General features: G+C 53.9%; 2 protein-coding genes across 22 annotated transcripts; one reads left to right on the top strand and one right to left on the bottom strand.

Moving 5' to 3' along the window:
* Positions 1-22: 22 nt before the first annotated feature.
* gpatch2 (G patch domain containing 2) lies at positions 23-6,376 on the bottom strand. Of its 12 annotated transcripts, none has more exons than XM_086018410.1 (10): positions 6,208-6,376; positions 3,882-4,143; positions 2,851-3,395; positions 2,629-2,693; positions 2,315-2,524; positions 1,740-1,872; positions 1,616-1,655; positions 1,251-1,315; positions 1,084-1,168; positions 283-647 (listed from the first exon to the last, which is right to left on the bottom strand). In XM_086018410.1, the coding sequence occupies exons 1-10, from the start codon at positions 6,255-6,257 to the stop codon at positions 441-443; spliced, it is 1,662 nt and encodes a 553-aa protein (XP_085874536.1). In that variant the 5' UTR covers positions 6,258-6,376; the 3' UTR covers positions 283-440. The 12 variants fall into 12 exon arrangements, with proteins under 12 accessions (XP_085874529.1, XP_085874531.1, XP_085874530.1 ...); XM_086018412.1 differs by having other exon boundaries at positions 2,315-2,497; positions 2,854-3,395; XM_086018411.1 differs by having other exon boundaries at positions 325-647; positions 1,084-1,172.
* lpin1b (lipin 1b) lies at positions 4,996-20,225 on the top strand. Of its 10 annotated transcripts, none has more exons than XM_086018374.1 (21): positions 4,996-5,068; positions 9,466-9,600; positions 10,630-10,772; positions 10,923-11,126; positions 11,201-11,296; positions 12,697-12,989; positions 13,619-13,708; positions 13,796-13,922; positions 13,998-14,235; positions 14,649-14,742; positions 14,861-15,000; positions 15,087-15,180; positions 15,854-15,923; positions 16,210-16,296; positions 16,514-16,681; positions 17,355-17,503; positions 17,608-17,694; positions 17,769-17,921; positions 18,062-18,176; positions 18,475-18,578; positions 18,672-20,225. In XM_086018374.1, the coding sequence occupies exons 4-21, from the start codon at positions 10,935-10,937 to the stop codon at positions 18,856-18,858; spliced, it is 2,484 nt and encodes an 827-aa protein (XP_085874500.1). In that variant the 5' UTR covers positions 4,996-5,068; positions 9,466-9,600; positions 10,630-10,772; positions 10,923-10,934; the 3' UTR covers positions 18,859-20,225. The 10 variants fall into 10 exon arrangements, with proteins under 10 accessions (XP_085874500.1, XP_085874501.1, XP_085874503.1 ...); XM_086018377.1 differs by adding an exon at positions 8,850-9,017 and having other exon boundaries at positions 5,006-5,068; positions 9,466-10,772; XM_086018375.1 differs by lacking the exon at positions 10,630-10,772.
* The last annotated feature ends 77 nt before the right edge of the window (positions 20,226-20,302 follow it).

The following is a 20,302-nucleotide window of genomic DNA, read 5'->3' as shown; positions in this document are numbered from 1 at the left end:
TGATTGTTTTTTTTTTTTTAACTTTACGGTCAGCCAATTTCCAGACCTGTGCACTGGAACGTTAAAATGAGTCAAATGTCAACAACAATCCTCATTGAGAAGAAGATTTTTCATTTATGCCAAAGAGCTGCACAAACAGAACCCGGATGAGCACAACGGGCAGATGATTTTTTGTTTTTCTTCAAGATCAAGTGGAAATGCAGTAAGACGCGTCCATCCAGCATCCAGTCTGCCTTTGGCTCACGCCACCGCCCCAAATGGTTCGGCAACTCGCAAGATCCGTCATGTGAGAGACCTGCGCAGTCTCCAGCTGAAGTTGATCAGCGGCTGACTTCTCTGCCGGCCCGACGCCGATCCGATGAGGCGGAAAAGCTCCCGAGGCGGGGGTTCGCTCTTGGCGCCATTGCGAGAGTCTCCCCAATATGGGAAACGCGCGGCCCTCAGGCAGGCTTTGCTCCCGCAGCTCCGAGGCGCTCAGTTGAAGCCCAGGCCGGCGCCCGTCGGTCTCTGGAGGGCCCGGATGGGCTCGGTGATGCCCCGCCCCTCGGGGCCCAGGCCCGCGCCCGGGCTCCACCCCATGCTCTGCAACATGCGGCTGCCCAGGTTGCTGTCGGGAATGGGCGGCGCGTTCTCGCCCACCGCCGCCGCTGAAACGGGCGAGGGAGGGCGGTTAAAAAAGACGCCTCGGCTCTGCGGCCGCGACGCCAACAAACGCCAAACGCTGCAAATCAACCGCATTTCCCCACTCGGGTTTCGGAGCATTTGGACCGATTGTGGCGGCGACAACGTGGACAGATGGAAGCGGAAGAAGAAGAACATTTGTCAAGCGGCCGCTCCGGCGCTTGGAGATGTGGCGGCTGGTGAGCTGAGCCGACATCGCTGCGACCGAGTCTGCTCAAGCGAAGCTTAGCTCTCGGAAATCCTCGATGAGCGCGCTCGGGTTTTTGGACAACATTTGCCATTGTCATATCGACACACGCGTATAAAAAGACAAAACAAAAACAACCCTCTGGCTCCAACTGGAACGAATAGAAGCGGCGTGCAGCGGCTATGAAGGACAAGGCGGGCGGCGCGCGCGAGCACCTGAGGGCGCCGTGGAACCGAGGGGGGCGGCCTTGCGCCTGCGCTTGACGTCGCCCATGCACAGGGAGCCCAGGTGGCCGCTCGTCTGCCTGCCGAAGACGGGCGCATTTAGCAAAGGGGAAGCCGAGGAGCGACCGGCAGGCGGCGGCTAGCGCGTCCTCGCTCACCTGTTGGCCGTTTTGACCGAGCAGCTCCTGCGATGGCCTCGCTCCGTCCGAGGGTCCCGGTGCAACTGCGGCCAGGGGACGACAATCTTAAGAAAGGCCAAACGACACCCGAGCACACAAGATTTCACGCGCGCATGCCGTCATCAACTGTGGCTTTTTCTAGTATTTCAAGTCAGGCGGAACCAAAGGCCTTCTTTGTTGACCATCAAGCCACTTTTTAACGGATCATTCTTATGGCCTATTGCAGGAAACACACGAGTCCGCAGATTTCCAGTCCAGCCTTTCGGACTGGCAAGGTAGCAAACAAAGGCTCCTTCAAGCAGCTCCAGTGGGTGCGGAAAAAGGTCTTCAATTCCGCCACTCACCTGTCCGTGGTCCCGCCTGGAGCCGGAGCCGAACCAGGGCCTGTTGAGGGCGATGCCACATCGGGGCCCAGTGAGGCAAGCGAAGGCACATTTGCAAAAAAAAAAAAAAAGGAGAGTGACTCACTGGTGGGCGTCGTCGAAGGCCTGAGCGCCGCCGACGCCGCCGACGCCGCCGACGCCGCCGACGCCGCCCCGCAGCAGGTGGTGGTCGCAGGGCCTCGGGTGGCCGTGGAGGCGGCCGAGCCGGGCCTGGAAGCCTGACGGGCGGGCACGCGGCACCGCCGCTACATGATCAACGCGTCGCCAACGTCAAAGCAAACATCGCGATCGCAATTGGAACATTGGCGAGGTGAGCCCTCGAAGAACGAGCGGCTTCATTCAAATCTTCAGTGGGGCTTCGCTCTTGAATTGGACAATATTGAGGAGGCCAAAACAATGCCTGCAAGCGCCGCTGATTTCCGCAAAGGCAAGCCATTGGACACGCCAGGGCAATTTTGGATCGTTTCAACTCGTCATACTAATTTCGTGGTGCTTTCGCGTTTGCCGCGAAATCCGTTGTGTCACTCGGTACGCCGCAAAAAGGAACGGAGGCATATTGCTGCCGCCCCAGGCAAGAAGAGAAATGAAGCAAAGAGAAGAAAGGAAGTCTGACGGTGCGACGGCATCCGACCCGGGTGCGCGAAGCCAACGAGGCGCTACCTCTCCTGGCGTTGGGGCTGATGAGGGGGAAGGCGCCCGTCAGGATGTTGTTGAAGACCGGGTCGTTGAGGTCCAGCTCCTCGCCGCAGGCGTCCCGCTCCCACCAGGGGATGACGGCCGCCACCCCGCACGCGCCCGAGCCGGGCTCGCCCTCGCAGAACCAGTCGCTCTGCTCGTCGTCGCCTGCGGGTGACATTTGCACACCGCCGGCTGCTGACACGCCGGCAAAGGGCCGTTGCCCAATTTGTCCGCGCCACTGCCGCGCGAGGCGGGCAAGTGCGCGCGCGCGCGCGCGTGCATGCGCGGGCTCCTACCTTGCCGGCCTTCGTCGTTGGTGTAGAGGCCTCCGTCGCTGCTGTTACTCACGCTGCTGGTTTCACTACGGCACACGAGAAGGACGCAACGTTTGGTTTTGGAGATGAATGAGAAAACAACGATTATGGTCACCAACTCGCGACTTTGCAAAGGTGACAAAGTGGCCTTTGAATCACCTTGCCGATGGGAAGACGCGGGAGAGGAAAAGTGCAAACACTAACCACCTGTCGCTCATCTCCTCATCGGAGCCCTTGTGCTCCTCCAGCTCCATCTTGTCCTTGCATCCTTCCGCCACAAACGAGCCGGGCTCCTCGCTCTCCACCACCACGCCTTCGTCGGCGGCCTCCGCCCCCAGCCTGTGGGGGGCCAGCTTCCTCTTCTTCATCCTGTTCTTCCCTCCCGACCCGCCGCCCCCGCAGATCTCCATGGCCGCCCGGCCCTCGCCGGGGCTCGGCCGGCGGGGTCCGGCCGCTGCCGCGCGAGCCTTGGGGACGGACGGGGGGGCCGGCATGGCGGCGGACGGGGGCTGCGGCTCGGCGGGGGGGTCCACGGCCATGCGCTTGACCTTGCGCCGTCGCCTGAGGCTGCGCGTTCCCTCGGCGGACCCCGGCGCGCCCGGGTCGTCCGGCCACAGGGGCCGCTTGCTCCTGCCCGCGTCGGAGGTCTGCGGGGTGCGGCGTTTGGGCCCCAGCTGCTCATCCGAGTCGCTGTTGTCGCGAGCGTGGTTGTTGGCGGCGGCCACGGCTCCCGTGCCGGCGCGGTAGTCCTGCCGCAAAGAAAGACAAAAGTGTCAGTAGAGCACAGCCAAGGCTGAGCATTGCGCTTGACTGACATGTTTTATATTTTTTTCAAATCCTATTCCACTCCAATAGGTGGCGGCTATGCCCGCAAAGCGGCTGCTGAATTCCATCCAGCGGAAGCCATCTTTCCACCTCCTCCGGGGTCACTTGGCCCCAAACTCACCTTGGTTTGGGACAGTCCAAAATATCCACTTCAAAAACAGCACAACGCCTGGCAAACTTTACGCAATCATACGCCCATGGAGGATGATCATTTTAACGTGTCACTTCGGAGACAAAAACATTTTTATACAAAAACATTTTTATACAAAAGCCACCCTCTGCTGGCTTTGACATAAACATCTTTTCATGTAAAAGAAAGGACAACAACAACGTTGACTTAGGTCAGCAAGCGAGTTGTTGACGTCATTTCTAGTAGTCAATTGTCCAATGGTGTCGCAAAGCGGACTCACCTTGTGCTCTTCAACGCTGGACTCGGAGCCCTCGCTCAGGTGCGCCGTCTCCCAGGGCGGGTGCGGGTTGTCGGAGCGCCGTTTGCGGCCCCGGCGCTTCCGGGACTGTCTCTTCAGCAGGCAGCCCACGGTCAAGGCGTGGTCCCCGCCGTCACCGAAGCCGCCGCCGCCGCCGCCGACGCCGCGCGCCGCCTGCTCCGAGCTCTCCTCCAGGGCTGACACCAGGTCATGGACCAGCTCGTCCATCGTCCGGCGAAAGTGCCTGCGAGGAAGACGAGTGGCTGTTTTTAGCAGGGTGCGCGCGTACCATTAAAATTCTGTATTGGCAATTTTGTTTTTGGACGGGGAAAGGATCCCAAACTTTGCACTTTATTTATTTATTTATTTATTTATTTTCTAACCGACTCTTCTCCTGTTTCCCCATTGAACCCAATCCTAACCTTAATCAAATCTTCATTGTGCCCTGTTCCAGATAATGTAGACAGTAGGTGACGCAGTTGCATTGCATTTGCTTTGACAAGCTTTCCTGGAGGTCAGTCTTGTACTAACTGCTTGTTTTGACAATAAACAGCAGTCGAACGGGACCATTGTCACTCGGCCAGTCGCTCAAGACCCACAAACCACCGTCCCCATTTGGGGAGTCGACTGTCACAATGGACGTTTGCCAACTTGATGGGACATTAAATCCCCCAATCACGTCAATTTAACGCTACTGCCAGAGTTGGCTTCAGAACTCACCTTAGCTGAACACGTAATTTACCCGAGGATTGTCATTAAGACAATAGTGTCACATAGTCACGACAAAAACTCTGTTTATAAGGCCACCTCTTGTTTTGTTTTGGAATTGGTTTTGCAGGGGGGGGGGGGGGAACAACTAGGCTTGTTATTAGTGTGGGGCCCATGGTAGTTGTTGTATGGACAATGTTGGGTACATAGGTCGATGACATCCATGCTCCTCACCCATGTATATAATTTTTTTTTTGTTATTATTTCGGTACAATAACTTTCAACATGTTTATGTGCAAGTATTACAGTATTTTATCAGTGGCTAACTAAAATAATTTTTGTAAGGTTAATTAAGGCACCTGAGACAGCTACGGGGTCCTTTTGACCCGGAAGTCATTAGACAGTGCAGCTCATTGAGTCAAGTCTCGCCGAAACTGTCGCTGATGTGCTGTGTGTTACAGGTAAGTGAAAGTGCCAAAATAAGGACAATAAGTTGCAATACTGTTGGTAGTCGAGTCCAGGCATCCCTCAGTGTTGAGATTATTGCGTAGAATTTAGGTTTTGAGCACATTTGTCATCGAAGAATAGGACGAAATGGTGACGCGTGTTATTTACTGAAGCTGATGAACACTGTGGCCATTTGCGTGACTTGTAGCCGCTGATTTTACTGTTATTTTTGTATAACGTACAATATTGCATCCGTATTACGCGTTGATATTTATTTGAGTTAGTACAGTAAGTGATGTGTGTATAGCAGGTGACCGGCGGTCGTGAAGTTTTCATGCTTCGAGTCAGTAGACAGTGCAGCTCATTGCGTCATGTCTCGCTGTAACTGTCGCTGATGTGCTGTGTGTTACAGAAGTAAAGACACTTTTTTTTTCTTCCGAAACCCCCGCATGCTTGGAATTAGTCGTGTCCATGCGTGCGACAAATATTGGAGGCACCGCTGGGATGATTAACGCGAAGCCCATGGCAACTCACACACGAGCGCGCGTCGCGTAGAAGACGACGGGATCGCGCAGCGGCGAGTGTGAGGCGACATCAGAGCAGAATGGATTTGGAAGAGTTGGCAGAGATCGCGGCACACAAATAGTGGCTTTTAAAGCTTGACCAGCTGAGGAAAGTGTGTGTTGAGGCCAAGATCCGATGTGACAACAAAGCGAGCGTTAATCAGAAACTATAGACAGTGTTATAAATGATGAAGTTGCAGCATGTTACTTGAAAAAAAGTGTATACATGGGTGAGGAGCACGGATGTCATCAACTTATGTCCCCAACATTATCCAACAACAACTACCATGGGCCCCACATTAGCTTCGGATGGCAACACTTGTAGTTACTAGTTGCGCACTACTAACTCTTGACTGCTTCTCAAAAACGCAACTAAGCTCTAATCGCATTCGCGCAATGTCACTTACGTTCATCAGTTGTCTTTAGACAAGAAGCAAAAGACAAACGACGGCGACGAAGCTACGATGCTAACGGGATAGCTAGGCTAGCTGTAGCCGACCTTAGCCGGCTGCTGCTTGCAGCGTCAGACTCCAACATTTCTTTTCTTTTTTTCCTTTTCCTCCCCCCACCCCAAGAAATTGACGACCTACCAGCCGTTCCCCGCTTTGCCGATGCTTTTTCGGTTAGCCGCGCGGAACATTAAAGCCACCGAATGCCGTGCACTTTTAACCAGAAATGACGAAAGGACATTTAAAGCTCACAAGCAGCATCCTGACTCAAAAGCGAGGCCAGGAGGAAAGACAACACTGAACGCAGCGATAGGTGTGGGGGGCCTTCACTTGCGCTGGGAAAGCAGGACACTCGCGGGGAAATCGAAATGATTATTTATTCTTTGACAAACGCGTTCAAATCAAATATTTGTTTTCGTCTTAACAATACGCGCATAACCCAAAAAACTGTCGCTGCCAGACCTACTATTCAATCGCACGGTTTAAATGTAATAGTTACAGAGGAATCCGCTCATTTCGGAGAGCGACAAACATACCGAGTGCAGTGCGGTTGGCCCTCGCCATATCGCGGTTCTATGTTTGTGCTATTGTATTGCAGATTTGAAATCGTGCGTCTCTAATTTTGTGCAGCAGATTTTTTTTTCGGAAATGCGAGATTTTCACAAAAATGTCGCTGCAGACCCGCGCAGCAATAAACAGGAGCCAGGAGTGTGTAAAAGACAGAATGGCCAAAAATTGGCATCATCTCACAAACTCAACTCTAGTTGTTGGACTTTTGGGGACTTATTCCACAATTAAGTTTGTATTTTGAGTAAATGTTTTTTAAAATTTTAAAAACATAAATCCTAAATGTGGAAAATATGATATGATAATATTTACATGAGCATTTGTTGACATTCTTTACATTTTCAACACAAGAAACATGTCTTCAACTATGCGAATTAAAATATTCGAAAAGGTAGCCCTTTTGGAAATCTATCTTGTTTTGAGCATGTGATATTGAGCTGGAGTTGAATTAAAGACAGTTTGGGAGGAGCTTGCAGTCTCACATGCAACGACCCCTTTTATCCACTTGGAGTCAGCGTGAATCACAACTGGGGGAAAAGCTGCCAGCCGGCCTTTCAGGCACATACCGAAAGGTTCAAGGTTAAATCGTGGCCAGAGTGTAACAGTAATGTAACGGTAATCACAGCGGACACCCCGGCAGTGTTGAACCTCAGCCGGCGCTAATCTGATCTCGTCTTGGATGTCAACGACATCGCGGCTGCGGTCAACAACACGGCCTCTGAAGCAACAACAGGTGTCCGCCAAGAACGCGCGAGAAGAGTCCAGCAGGGTCCGCGCGACTCTTGCGCGTGGACGTCTCCGAATCAAACGTTCCCAGAAGCCATCCCAGCAGGTGTCCTCTTCCGAAATGCCGAAGAAGTCAGCGGGTCCGCTCTCAAGTTTCCCCGACTTGAGGGCCCCAGGTAAATTTAGTCCGGCGCACTTGCGCTTTTGGCGGTCAGACTCATCGAGGCCAGCACGCAGTGAGGATCCCCAGACGGGACTCGAACGCATTCGTGGATACGTCCTCTATGGAATCATGATCTCGGCAGAGGCGGGTGAAGAGCTGGAAGAGGCTGTTGAACACTTTGCCACTGACAAAACATGGAGCTGGGTAACGAAAGCATGCTAGAAGATGCTCGTGGGGGCATGGAGGGTGGGGAAAAGCGGGACTATTCTATTTGATATTTGTGGGTCACATTTCGTAACAGGCAGCACACGTGCCAACAGTTCTGCGCTACGGGGTTTGAATCTCGGCTCCGTGTGGAATTTGCACGTGCTCCCTTTTCCTCACGATCTACGTATGAGAAAACAAAAGAAGTATGCCGGGCCAGTTGTAAACCGGCTCTTTTCTCACATTTGATCAAAATGTGAACTAAAACAGACCGAAATAGTCGTTACGGTCGTCTTTCGCCATATCGAGGCTCCCTTTTCGCTTTCTTTTGGAATGGTGAGGCAGGAGGAACGCGTACGCAAAAGACAATGTCCAAACGATGGGGTCATTTCACGCCTAGGAAGAGAAAGTGTGGTACGCCCACTGTAAAGCGCAACCGGCCTCCACAACTGCACATCACCGCCGCGCAAGTAAACATCATTCGCTCATTCACAAGTGGCAAAGTCTTGACATGGTCGCTTTATCGAACAAACGGTCACATTAAAAACAAACGCGTCATTCAATCGCGAGCTGCCGACGGCCTCAGCTGCCGCCGTCACCGACCGCCGGAGTGGCAAACGTTTAGCCAGCTAACTACCGGCCAACTTTGCACTCTTATTGGCTGACTCGCACGTGACGCGACAGGTCAGGTCAGGCCCCGCCTTTTGGAGTCGCGCACAGCAAAGTCACAGATGCGACAGTTCGTGAGGATGGCCACCAAAAGTGGACAAAAATAATGCCTGCACATCACGTGCATGTTTTGGATCGATAGTATGCTTAACGCTTTCAAATCTATAAACGTATGTTTATTATGGAGCAGATTTTATTCTATAAATCCATAAATGAGGCACTTGTGTAAATATTCAATGATTTTTCCTCCAGGAAGTAAAATAGAAGTACTCATTCAACTCCTTCAGTGAAGTGAAAGCATTAGAAAGTTCAACAAGGCATCCGTTTTCAAATGTAGGGAGGGACTAAAAGTCATCAGAAAATTGCACTTCAGTACAGATGCCAACATTCTTTACTGCCCACCAATGGGGGGAAAAAAAATGCAAATATTTGCATGGCGTGTTTATGCTCACAGAAGGAGGAGCTAGGGACGGTGAGGAGGAGGAGGAAGACGAGGACTGAATTAGACGCTCAAAACCGCAAACTAGAAGTGTGTCGTCTGACTGTGCTGTGATTGGCCAAGAGGATCACCTCACAGCATCAGGCCGGCTCGGTGACGTCACAGCCACAGTCCAACGAGGCTGTAAATCGTTTTTTTCTTCTTTTTTTGTACATTAGGCTGGAATTTTCCCTTTGTACTGCTATTACAAATATAATGAATTATGTTGCGTTTCATTATTTTTATGCGCTAACGCAAATGGGTGTCTTTCCAGTTGCTCTTATGTGTTTAGTTTTTAAATGTAGTTTTTTTCGTTTTGTTGTTAATTGTATCGAGTGAATTTCCCCTGTAGATGGATAACTTGTCTGCCTATCAATCTATCTAGTTATCGCTTGCTAGCTCGCTATAAATCTTAACGAGTACAGGTCACCGCGCTTGCCCTCTCAACGCTGAGTTTAGCAACACAATCGGTCGTCGCCGATTGGCTGGTGGGCGGGGCCTTGACCGCAGCACGAGACAGGCGGCCAGGCAACCAAGCGACGCGTCAGCTGGCCGCAGGAATGACAGCCGCATTTCCACTTCATCTGTCCAGTGTAGCTCACGTTTCGTCGCGGTGACATGACAACCGTTTGGAGCTTTGCCACAAATCCCGAACAGAGTTCGGAGGCAAGTGGCTACTTGATAATGATCCGCTGAGGAGGCTGCTTGGTTTTGCCAAAGTCAGAAGGTAAGAGACACGAAATATCGTTGACAGTGCCAATAGTCGTGTTATTGGACTTGTGTGATTGATTCAGCTATCTTGTTTTGCTCTAAATTTACAATTCTATAGTAAGAGCTCGTCCCTGTCCTTCCATATCCTTGCGAGCCATCTGAAGGTGCATGTACTACGCTATCACTTAGTAATTCAAGTACACGTAGACCGATTAGAACAACAGTGACTTGAACATGGGTGGATGTTTCTACTCATGCCAGCCACTGGTGTAAGACTTGGGCGCAGTACTAGACATGCATGTCACTCGTGGGAGTCCACATCTGCGCACTACTAGCACTTGCGAAGCGCTAGACGTTAACTAGTACACATTTTCACGTCACTGTGCTATGGTTAGTTTAGTATAGTAGCAGTCCAGTTGTCAAGTAGTGCACATAGTGGTGATTAGCAACTAACGGAATTTCCCTACTTGTAGGCTTTTTTGTCCTACTGGTGAGGACAAAGCGCGTGAACTAGTACACGGACCTAAATCTGCTTAGGTCAGGGCATACCTACATTTATTTCCCGTTTGAGTGTCAACACTCATGTTGCCTTCTATTTTCTTCAACATGCCATCAAGAGGGACTGAAATGATGACTTCATATTTTTGCGTCTTTTTGTGCTTAAATGCATTCAAAGCAACTTAGCCCATCAGTGTTGGCAGCAGTCTTGTTATTTTGGAGGAAAAAAAAGCCCACTCGAATCTCGACAAATGCAGAAAAACGGTCTGCTTTTGCTTTCACTTAATTCCCGCGCGACATTGGCGTTGCTCTTTTTGCTTCAAGATTCTTCTTGGGTAGCACGAGCACGACCGGCGGCTCCAGTGGTGGACAGCACTGCACGGACGTCGGTTTTGTTTTTCCACTTGCATGGCGGCCCATGTCGAGTACACATGAACACATGTTTCGAAACATCCTCCCCAAATATTGTCATGAGTCATGGCAGAAGTGTCTTGGAGGTCATGGTTGAACATCAACATGCTCCCACTTGTTCAAATACGTGACGCAGGAATTGCGCGTGACGCGACGCGGCTTTTGAACCACGCGGACCTTTTTTGAACCCGGCTGTCGGGGAAACTTCCCCGGGCGCCCCCTCCTGGGAGCCCCCTCCTTGGAGCCCCCTCCTGGGAGCCCCCTCCTGGGAGCCCCGAGGTACCCGAGCACAGATTGCGCCGACGACTTCACTCGAGCGCTAGCGACGACGTTGCTCGGGACCGAACGGCTCAAATGTTTCCCACTGTGACAATGTCTGGCCTGTCCTCTTGTGCGTGTTGTGTGTCCGTCCGTCCGTCCGTCCGTCAGACCCGTCAGACCATGAACTACGTGGGCCAGCTGGCGGGCCAGGTGCTGGTGCAGGTCAAGGAGCTGTACCGAGGCCTGAACCCGGCCACGCTGTCGGGCTGCATCGACGTCATCGCGGTGCGCCGGCCCGACGGCTCCCTGCGCTGCTCGCCCTTCCACGTCCGCTTCGGCAAGATGGGCGTCCTGCGCTCACGGGAGAAAGTGGTCGGTCGGTCGGTCGGTGGTCGAATGGGGGGAAAAAAACATTTGCCCCCAAAATGATTGACATATGTTCACAGGTGGACATGGAGATCAACGGCGAGCCGGTGGATCTGCATATGAAGCTGGGAGACAACGGGGAGGCCTTCTTCGTCCAGCCAATAGAAAACCATCAGGTACAGGAGAAACAATGTTGCAGAGGCTGCTGGTGAAGGGACGCCGACTCACCGCTCGGCCGGAGTCGACTGCCGCTAGCCTCCGCCCTTGCTTCTCGGAGTCAAACCAAAAGAACAAAACGCCATACTTGGGCCATACGACTTGTTGTCACTACTCGACCGAATGGCACTTTAGGGCTAGGCTCATTTTTCAATACACACATATATATATATATATATATATATATATATATATATATAGATGTGTATTTATTTTTGTCCCGAGGGATGTTAGGAAGGCGTCCAGGTAAGATGAGACTCGTTGAAGTGGGGCCTGCCACTGAATAGGGCGGGGCCAACCCTTCCTTGCAGGTCTTCATTCGGCCTTGCGCTGCAGCGATGTCAAAGGGCAGCGCATCCCGCTGCCGATACTTTGCCACCCTGGCGTCTTTTGTACACAAGCCCAGCCCACGTGTTGGCAAAGCGCCTTGAAAAGTCCACGCGGCGAGCTTTCGCAGCCAGACTGATTTCAGACGTCAACACGCGCAGCGCAGCGCAGCGCAGCGCAGCGCCAAATGTTTGACACGCTTTGGGGAAAGCGGGTCACGCCGCGTTTGTGGACTCGGCACGGCCGCCGGGAATGTCGTCTTTTCCTTTTATAGCCGGAGCGCCTTTCCCACAAAGCGTTCAGCGGCCTGCGTTCAGGCCGTCAATCTTGGATGCATGGCCACACACGTGGCACGAAGCACTCGGGTTTCGAGGCAACTCAAGTTCGTTCACGGAACAGGCGCAAAGGAGAAGCAGTTCCCCAAGTTCTTGGAAAGCAGATTTTCTTTGTGTGCCCTTTGGGGCTTGCTGTGCGCGACCGACTTGCACGTGACAAAATGTGCAGCTGAAAGGCATCAACAAGCCGTAACTAGCGAGACCCGGCAACAACACACGCAAGGGAAGACGCCGATTGATTTCAGCCGGACCACTGGCAGATTTCCAGCTCGGGTGAAGCAGAGCAGGAAAGGAGGAGGAGGAGTGGGTTCTTTTAAATCCCCTCCCTCTTGTGGGTTAGGGTTAGGCTTAACCCTAGTTAGGGTTACCCCCTCAGCGCGAAGCTTCGAGGTTTTGCCGCCGTGCCCGCGGCCAACGATGGACAGCTCGCGGGTCACGCCTTTTGTCTCGGATCGCTTGTCGTTTCGCCTTTCAAAATCAAATTACAGCTACAACGTGGGGCCAGAGAGGGATGAGTTTTTTTTGGGTTTTTTTCCAACAGATGCTTTTACTTATGTACGTCCGTCAGGTTTGTAGGACAAGAAGTCATTTTGTTTGTTTTTGTCAAGGAGGCATATAGCCGTGTGTGGCGTGCGCACGCGCGCGCACGTCGGGAGGCCTCCCGCCGTAGCTGACATGCTATGAATCGTTCCCAACAGGAAGCGGTTCCCTCCTACCTCGCCACCTCGCCCATCCTGTGCGACGGGCTGGTTCCGATGAGCTCCTCGCCGACGGGCAAGAGCTCGGGGCCCGCCGTGCGGACCTCGGGCTCCGCGGGGAGCGGCGGCGAGGCGGCCGTGACGACGACGACGATGATAGCCAAGAAACGAAGGAAGTGGAGGAGGAAAGCCTGGACGGACAGCCCGAAGAGGGAGGGCAGCGGCGACCACTCGGAGGACGAGGACATGTTCACCATTGACATCAGCTCTGACGACGACATGGAGAGCAACAGGTGAGCAAGGGCAAAGCGAGCCGCGCTTGCCGGCATTTGACAGGCGCGGGCCTGATGGCGCTTCAACGGGCAATCGGGGAGCCAACCCTTTGCCCGTTTTGGGGAGAAAAAAAGGCTTCCTTTGCGTTTTTGGACGAGTCAACCGGTGGCGCTCGGCCATCCTCGCGTGCAAGGCAGCAACGAGTGCGCAAGACTCAGTCGGCCAGCAATACGTCAGTGAGGAAAAGGGCGGCTCCACGCTTTTCCTCGATGGGCCCGATTGACTTCAGGCTCAAGCGTGCGCAAACACACACACATATCTCCATTTGCGTCCCTCAGCATGGAGGAATAGTCGGTTAAGGCAACGGCAACAAATCGAAGGAAAAAGGGCCTTCATTTTTTGGTTTGAATACAAAAGATGCTATAAAAGGGTGATGTGAATGTCGACTCATGAAATGACTTTGATCATTTCAAAGGACCGATCCGCAACGTCGAGGGCGCTTGCGCCAACTTGGTCAGTCACCGCCAGTCAAAGTGGTTGACCGCCAAGAACAACGCTTGGGCGCTAGCAGAGCGGCAGGCAGAATGTCTGCAACCTTTTGGGCTGTTTCTTGGCGCATGGGCCACGTTGCACTTTTTGCACCTTTCAGGCCCTCTCGCAGGGAAGCGGCGGCCGTCGAGCCCAGCGGCGCTTCCTTCAAGCAAAATGACGGCGTCCCCTCCTGGAGTCCCCTCCGCAGGTGCCTCCTTCGCTCACGACCACGACGGGGCCTTTATTTGGTCCCGACAGCGTCTCTTCTTCTTCTTCTTCTTCTCCTCCTCGGTAGCCCTGGGAATTCCCCGCCCGCGTCCCCCAAAAGCGACTCCGAGCTCACGGCGAAGCCGTCGGCCGGCGCGAGCGATCAAGACTCGGCCGTGCGCTGGCGGTGGGGGGAGCTGCCGCAGGCCGCCGCCGTAAGCGACGCTTGCCCGGCCGGACCGATGTTTCGTGCCCTCGCTTTGTAACGTGAGCCCCGACTTGCGCCGCAGCCGTCCTTCCTCTCGGCAAAAGACGAGGCGCCGGCCGCCGCCGCCGCCGCCGCCGTGTCCACCCCGCTATCGGAGCGCAGGCGCTTCATGGCCATTCCTGGCGCGGCGTCCCAGCGGCCGTGCCGTCGGGAGAGCGAGGAGCCGGACTCGTTGGGAGCGCCCACCGTGGCCGCCTCAGATACGGAAGACGCGACGGGCCGGCCGACGGGAAAGAACGACTCCCCGTCCGAGAAAAAAGGTGATACGACTTTGATTGGCTTGCCAACGTCTCGTGACCAAGGCGAGGAAACGGTGGCAAAATGGCCGCGGCCATCCCTTGAGATGGATACAAAGGGTGGGACGTTGCCGCTTAACTCGTACGCCGAGCATATCGAAGCTTTTTGACGGCTTTCTCCCCACGATGCATTTCATGCGAGGTGCTCAGGATCGCGCTCCGATCCTCTCATTGGTGGACGAACGCCAGCGGAAGGCGCCCCGCTGTGACGTAAGAGTCTGGCGCGATTGCAGAAGCGCTCGGTGACGCGTTTGCGGGCGCAACTTGGCTCGGTGCTTTCATCTGACACCGGCTGGGCGGACGTACCGGAGACATTTCATTTGAGGACTTGGCCACCAACGAGTCAGTGTGTGACATGAAAATGTCTCTCTTTCTAGATAAAAGGAGCCGTCACCTGGGCACTGACGGAGTTTACTTGGATGACCTGACAGAACTGGAGCCCCAAGTGGCCGCCTTGTATTTCCCAAAGAGGTACGGCGATCAAATTGTATTTATGTAGCACTTTTCGCGCATCAAAACATCCAAAGTACCTCATGGAGAGCAGACCCGCTCCATCCCCACCTCCCTCCCTCCCTCCCTCCCTCCCCAGTACATCAAGCCCGTCCCCGCGGTCGCCGGGCTCCGGGCGGGACGGCGGCGCGGACGGCTTCGCCGACCCCGCGGCCGACTCGCCCGCCGTCGCCATCTCGCTGTGCGGCGGCCTCACCGACAACAACGAGATCGGCCCAGGTGCGAGGGCCGTCGGACGCCGCAAAAAAACCCAAAAAGAAGCCTCCCACCCCCCCAACAATCTGCTTACTTGCTTGCACTCACAGAGCAGTTCCGGGCCAAGGTCATCTCGTACCAAGAGTTTGTTCGGAACCCGTCGGTCATGGACGACCCCAACCTGGTGGTGAAAATGGGCTCCAAGTAAGACGCTTTTGAGGAAAAGGGCAAAACGGCGCCTCTGCTGCCTCGCTTTGAACGCTTACTCGGCGGCCGCAACGTTACAGGTCGTTGCGGTCGGAAACGAAATCGCTGCCGAGCCGAGTCTTGACCTTCGACTTTCAAGCAAATCACAGGTCGACTCGAGTCAAGTCACTATTTGGCTTCGGCAAGTCGGAAGTCAAGTCGGAAGTCAAGTCTTGCGCCGGCGTGACATCGGCCACTTTGCGGTGTCGGCACTTGCTCGGCTCACGTTCGCATCCAAACCTTATCGCCCAAGACTTGACCGTCCTGTTTAATGCGAGGCGGAACCGACGTGAAGCTCGGTTCGCGTTTGAGCTGCCCAAAGTCAGCGCAAGCGCAACGTTCCGCTTGGCCTCGGCCTGCCTCACTTGCGCCCTCGCCGCCGGGCCGCAGCCGCAGGCGGGGAGAGGGGGCGGGGAAGTGGCAGGAAAACAGGGCAAGGCAGAGGCCGTTTGCACACGAGTTGACAAAACGGAAACATTTGGACAGAGGGAGCCGCCGCCGCCGCCGCACGAGCCTCAATAGACAGCTGCGCAGGTGGACCTAACGAAGTGGCCAACGAGCGTGCGGAAGCGCCTCGGGCCCACTTCTTCTTTTTTTGCTGCCCACTTGACAAATGAACTTCCTTGCTCAGGTACTACAACTGGAGCACCGCCGCTCCCATCGTGCTGGCGATGCAGGCCTTTCACAAGCCGCTGCCAAAGGTAGGACACGCACCACAAATGAGGCCCCGGCCTCCGTTTGCTTGATCGCAGTTAGCTTGTTGCTGGCGCACGAGGTACAAAGTAAAGGTCATCTTAGGTCAACTCTTCCTCCTCCTGCCGATTGCCGACGCGAGCGCAGCTGCCCGTCTGCCGTTCCTTGTAACCCTAACCCTTGTAACTTCATCTCCGGCGTCCACGTTTGTCCCCCGCGTGGCGTGGCCACTTTTCTTTCTGCTCCGCTTGTGTCGTCTAAGTGCATTTTTGTGCGTCTCGCGATGGGCCGCAGGCCGCCGTGGAGAGCCTCGCGAAGGAGAAGATGCCCAAGAAAGGAGGGCGCTGGTGGTTCTCCTGGAGAGGCCGCAACGGCAAATCGGTACGTCCGCACGCTGCGGCTGCATTTGCTCGGTGGACGGGCTAGTCACGCAAAACATTGGGATCTCAAATTGTCGTTCCCCTTTCAAACGAATGGAAATGCCCCCGAAAGTAGCGCTCTACAATGTTGCGCTTCATGAGCCACCAGGGGGCGTCGCCAAGAAGGATTATTTGGCATTTTCCACCGAGGATCACCTCCGGCGCCCGCCTCTTGCCAGGATTCGGTCTGGGAAGGCGGGGCCTGCGGCTCGGCCCAAGTCGGGCCCTTGGCCGCCCGCCGTCGAGACGAGTCATCGTCCGGCGACGAAGACCACGGGGCGGCCGAGCGGAGCTGGGAGGCCGGCGTGTCCTACGAGAAGGCGCTCAGACTCACCTCCGAGCAGCTGGTGAGCCATTACCGCTTTTTCAAGCTCTCTTTTGTCTTACGACGTCAATGAAAACCTAGTCAAAGAGCCGTTTTCTCCCCTCTTTCTCTGTAGCGTAGATTTGCACCGCTTTTATTTCAGAGTTGTTCCCAGCGCGGCCGACTTCTTCCCGACGGTTCGCGTCGTCGGCGCAAACTGTCGTCGCCACCGCCGCCATCCTGAAATTGTGCTCTGTCGCTAATTAGAGATGCTAAAAAATCACGCCGACATTGCCTGTTGCCGGCTTGAGCGGCTTGTGGCTAGCGGCTAGCCGCTAAGCCAGTGCCCCACCGCGGGCCGGCAAGAGCCGTCGGCGTACTTTTCCAAAGGCAGTTGGCCGATTGGCAAAGTTGACAGACACATTTGGCGCTCAAATGTGCGGTTTTAGCTGGCAAAATGGCGGCTGCGCTTTGGATGTGTCACAGCCCAAAATCTCACTCACTAATAGGTTTCGATTGTCGACGAGAAAATACAGTTTGCTGCTGTGCACGGTTTACATGAACGTGAACAGAATGTTGATCTAAAGGGGAAAACCGGCCGGCCGTTCATTCGTTCGTTATTCATCGACGAGGCCTACTTTGTCTTTGGCGTTCAGCCAAAAATCAATCGATTTTGTCCTTTGATCCAAACGCCGGCTTGTTCCCTCCACGTCCAGGCGTCGCTGCAGCTGCAGGACGGGCCCAACGACGTGGCCTTCAGCGTGACCACTCAGTACCAGGGAACGTGTCGCTGCCAGGGAACCATCTACCTCTGGAACTGGGACGACAAGATCATCATTTCCGACATCGACGGAACCATCACGAGGTGCCGCCAAGGCTCAGCGATCGCGCCGGCCGCCACCTTTTGAAAGGCAAACCCATGCTCGCTCGCTCGCTGGCTGGCTGGCTGGCTGGCTGGCTTGCTTGCAGGTCGGACACGCTGGGCCACATCCTGCCCACCTTGGGCAAAGACTGGACGCACCGGGGCATCGCGCAGCTCTACCATAAAGTCAGCCGGTAAGCGCGCTCTCGTCGACGCCGTCCCCAACGGCGCCGTCCCCAACGGCGCCGCTCGTCTCGTCCCGCATCAGGAACGGCTACAAGATCCTGTACTGCTCGGCCCGAGCCATCGGCGTGGCCGACGTGACGCGGGGATACCTGCGCTGGGTCAACGAGAGGGGCGCGGTGCTGCCCGCGGGGCCCGTCCTGCTCAGCCCCAGCAGCCTCTTTTCGGCCCTGCACAGGTCCCCACGCAAACGTCCTCGCTAGGAGGACAATGTTGGCACTCTACTAGGACGCGCGGATGCTACTCGTCCGGCAACACCGCGCGCTGCCGGTGCAAATAAACGCTCACGCGGCTTTGCGACCGTGCGTGTGTTGCCAGGGAAGCGATCGAGAAGAAGCCGGAGAAGTTCAAGGTGGAATGTCTGAGCGATATCAGGAACCTCTTCTACCCCAACACGCAACCTTTCTATGCAGCCTTTGGCAACAGGCCCACGGTAAACGCACACACACGCGCTCCGCTGGAAATAATCCATCCAATCATCATTTTCTACTGGGCTTGACCTCATACGGGGTCGCAGGTAAGATGGAGCGGCTGCTCCGCATTTGCCCTCGTCTACTTTCAGCGCAGAGTTCCCCATATTTGTAATCCTCTAAAGCGCCGCAGGAGCCCGCCTTCTGTCACAATTCAAGCAGCAAAAGAATCCCAGGATCAAAACGGGCCCTTTCAGCTCAGACGAGTACGCGCACACATCTGGAATCTCGCTAACCTTTGGTCTCCGTTTGGGTCGACAGGATGTCTTTTCCTACAAAGAAGTCGGGGTGCCGCTGAACAGGATTTTCACGGTCGACCCCAAAGGGCAGCTGGTGCAGGAACACGCCAAGACCAACATCTCATCGTGCGTCCTCTTTCCATGAGGCAAATGGCGCTCACTCCTTCAAAAAAGCATAACTTCAAGTGCCTTTGTTGCCCCCCGTGCCCTCCCCTGTAGGTACGCCCGTCTGGAGGAGGTGGTGGACCACGTGTTCCCCCTCAAGATGCGAGCCTCGTCCTCGGACTTCCCCTGCTCGGACGCCTACAGCCACTTCACCTACTGGAGGGAGCAGCTCCCCCTGGTGGAGCGCCAGGGAACCACACCCCCTCGGACCCCGTCCCCGACAGCTGAGCCCAACTGCTAGTGCTGGTGGCCGCGCCGACTGGTGCGTCCTCTGACCGGGCAGAGCACCTTTTGAGCAAAGGTGGTGCACCGAAGTGCGCTTTGTGACCGAATCGTTTATTCAGGGCAGCTTATTGAGTTGAAGCGAGCTTTTGGTGTTTTTTTTTTTTTTAGAAGAGGAGCTAAACTTGGTGCCAAAAATAGCCCTTCATTTTCTTACTCGCATACACGCACATTAGTAGTTATTAGCTATCCTTTACCGACTAAAGCTTTGAGCACAGCACCATCTACTGGATGTGGTAGGTCACACGTTGACCGTCTCCACTTGCACTTTGCGAGCGAATGGCGTGTGCACTAAAGCCATCGCTGGCTCAAGTTGACATCAAAATCAACATTTACACATGACACGTGAAAAGTAGCCAGACTGTGAGGAATTCAAGAGAACTCCTCTGAGTCGGAGTGAGCCAATTCCACACTCAATGGCTGGGCAGACACTCCTGAAACCGAACCACTGTACCTCACAAAAGTATGCACACCCCTCATTTTTCTGTACTATTTTATTACACTTTCAAAAAAATAATGTTTTTTTTTTTTTTAACGAGACAACATTGAAGAAATGACACTTTGCTATATAATATTGAGTAGTCAGTGTGCGGCAACTGCATAAATTGACTTGGCCCTTGAAATAACTCAACACAGCCAATCATGTCTTCACTACTGGCAACAAAAGTGAGTACACCTCCAAGTAAAAATGACCAAATTTCCCTCCCCGATGTCATGTGACTCTGTAGTGTTGCAAGAGTTCCAGCATTTACTCTTTTTTTTCCAGCAGAACCTTTTTTGTGTGACTAATATCAGGATAATGTGCAGCACAACATCTTGTTTTTAGACACCCATTGGAAAAAATGGACAATTGATTGTGCCTCAAAAGCAAGTTCTTAAAAATATGAACATCTTTGCCATCAAATGTCTTACGCGCCCTGCCCTCACTGTTTAAAAGATAAAGTCAAATGAATGGTCTTGACGAGTTTGTATTTGTCATGAGTGTAAAATAAGACTCAAGGATGCCCGGTGGAATGCGATGGGGTCGTCTTAACAACGCCGATTACTGTAGCAGGAGCGTGTTGAGTATATTATTTCAATCTGACAGCTTCTTGCTAACTTGATAACACATAATAATAATATATATATTATAATAACACTATTAAAATTGGAAGTTCCACAGAAGGGCGAACAAATAGCATCTGTGTTGTATTCTTATACTGTATAACCCTTTCAGCAACAGATATTTGAACACTAATGGTGAAGTCAAATAAAATAACATAACGCACAGGCTTTTATTTTAGATCCTTTTCCTTTTTTTTAATGGATCACGAGGAGTTGTGACGTGTCCTCTGCCTCAGTATATGTCGCCTATATTATACTGCCCCCGGGTGGCCAAGGCGTGCGCAGCAGAAGGCGCAGCA

This window comes from Filicampus tigris, chromosome 20 (genome assembly GCF_054856515.1).
Source record: "Filicampus tigris isolate MCC_2025a chromosome 20, RoL_Ftig_1.0, whole genome shotgun sequence".
Lineage (NCBI taxonomy): Eukaryota > Metazoa > Chordata > Actinopteri > Syngnathiformes > Syngnathidae > Filicampus > Filicampus tigris.
The sequence above is the reverse complement of the archived record's forward strand: the minus strand, read 5'-3'. Positions and strand labels throughout refer to the sequence as shown.

Excerpts from the sequence above, each read along its gene's own strand:
- lpin1b (XM_086018373.1), top strand. Across the intron at positions 11,297-12,696 it reads AGCCAATAGAAAACCATCAG|GAAGCGGTTCCCTCCTACCT; the intron begins GTACAGGAGAAA and ends CGTTCCCAACAG. Across the intron at positions 15,924-16,209 it reads TTCACAAGCCGCTGCCAAAG|GCCGCCGTGGAGAGCCTCGC; the intron begins GTAGGACACGCA and ends GATGGGCCGCAG.
- gpatch2 (XM_086018403.1), bottom strand. The coding sequence starts at position 6,257 with ATGTTCCGCGCGGCTAACCGAAAAAGCATCGGCAAAGCGGGGAACGGC. Across the intron at positions 1,316-1,615 it reads CCAGGCGGGACCACGGACAG|TTGCACCGGGACCCTCGGAC; the intron begins GTGAGTGGCGGA and ends CCCTGGCCGCAG. Across the intron at positions 1,169-1,250 it reads TCGGTCAAAACGGCCAACAG|ACGAGCGGCCACCTGGGCTC; the intron begins GTGAGCGAGGAC and ends TTCGGCAGGCAG.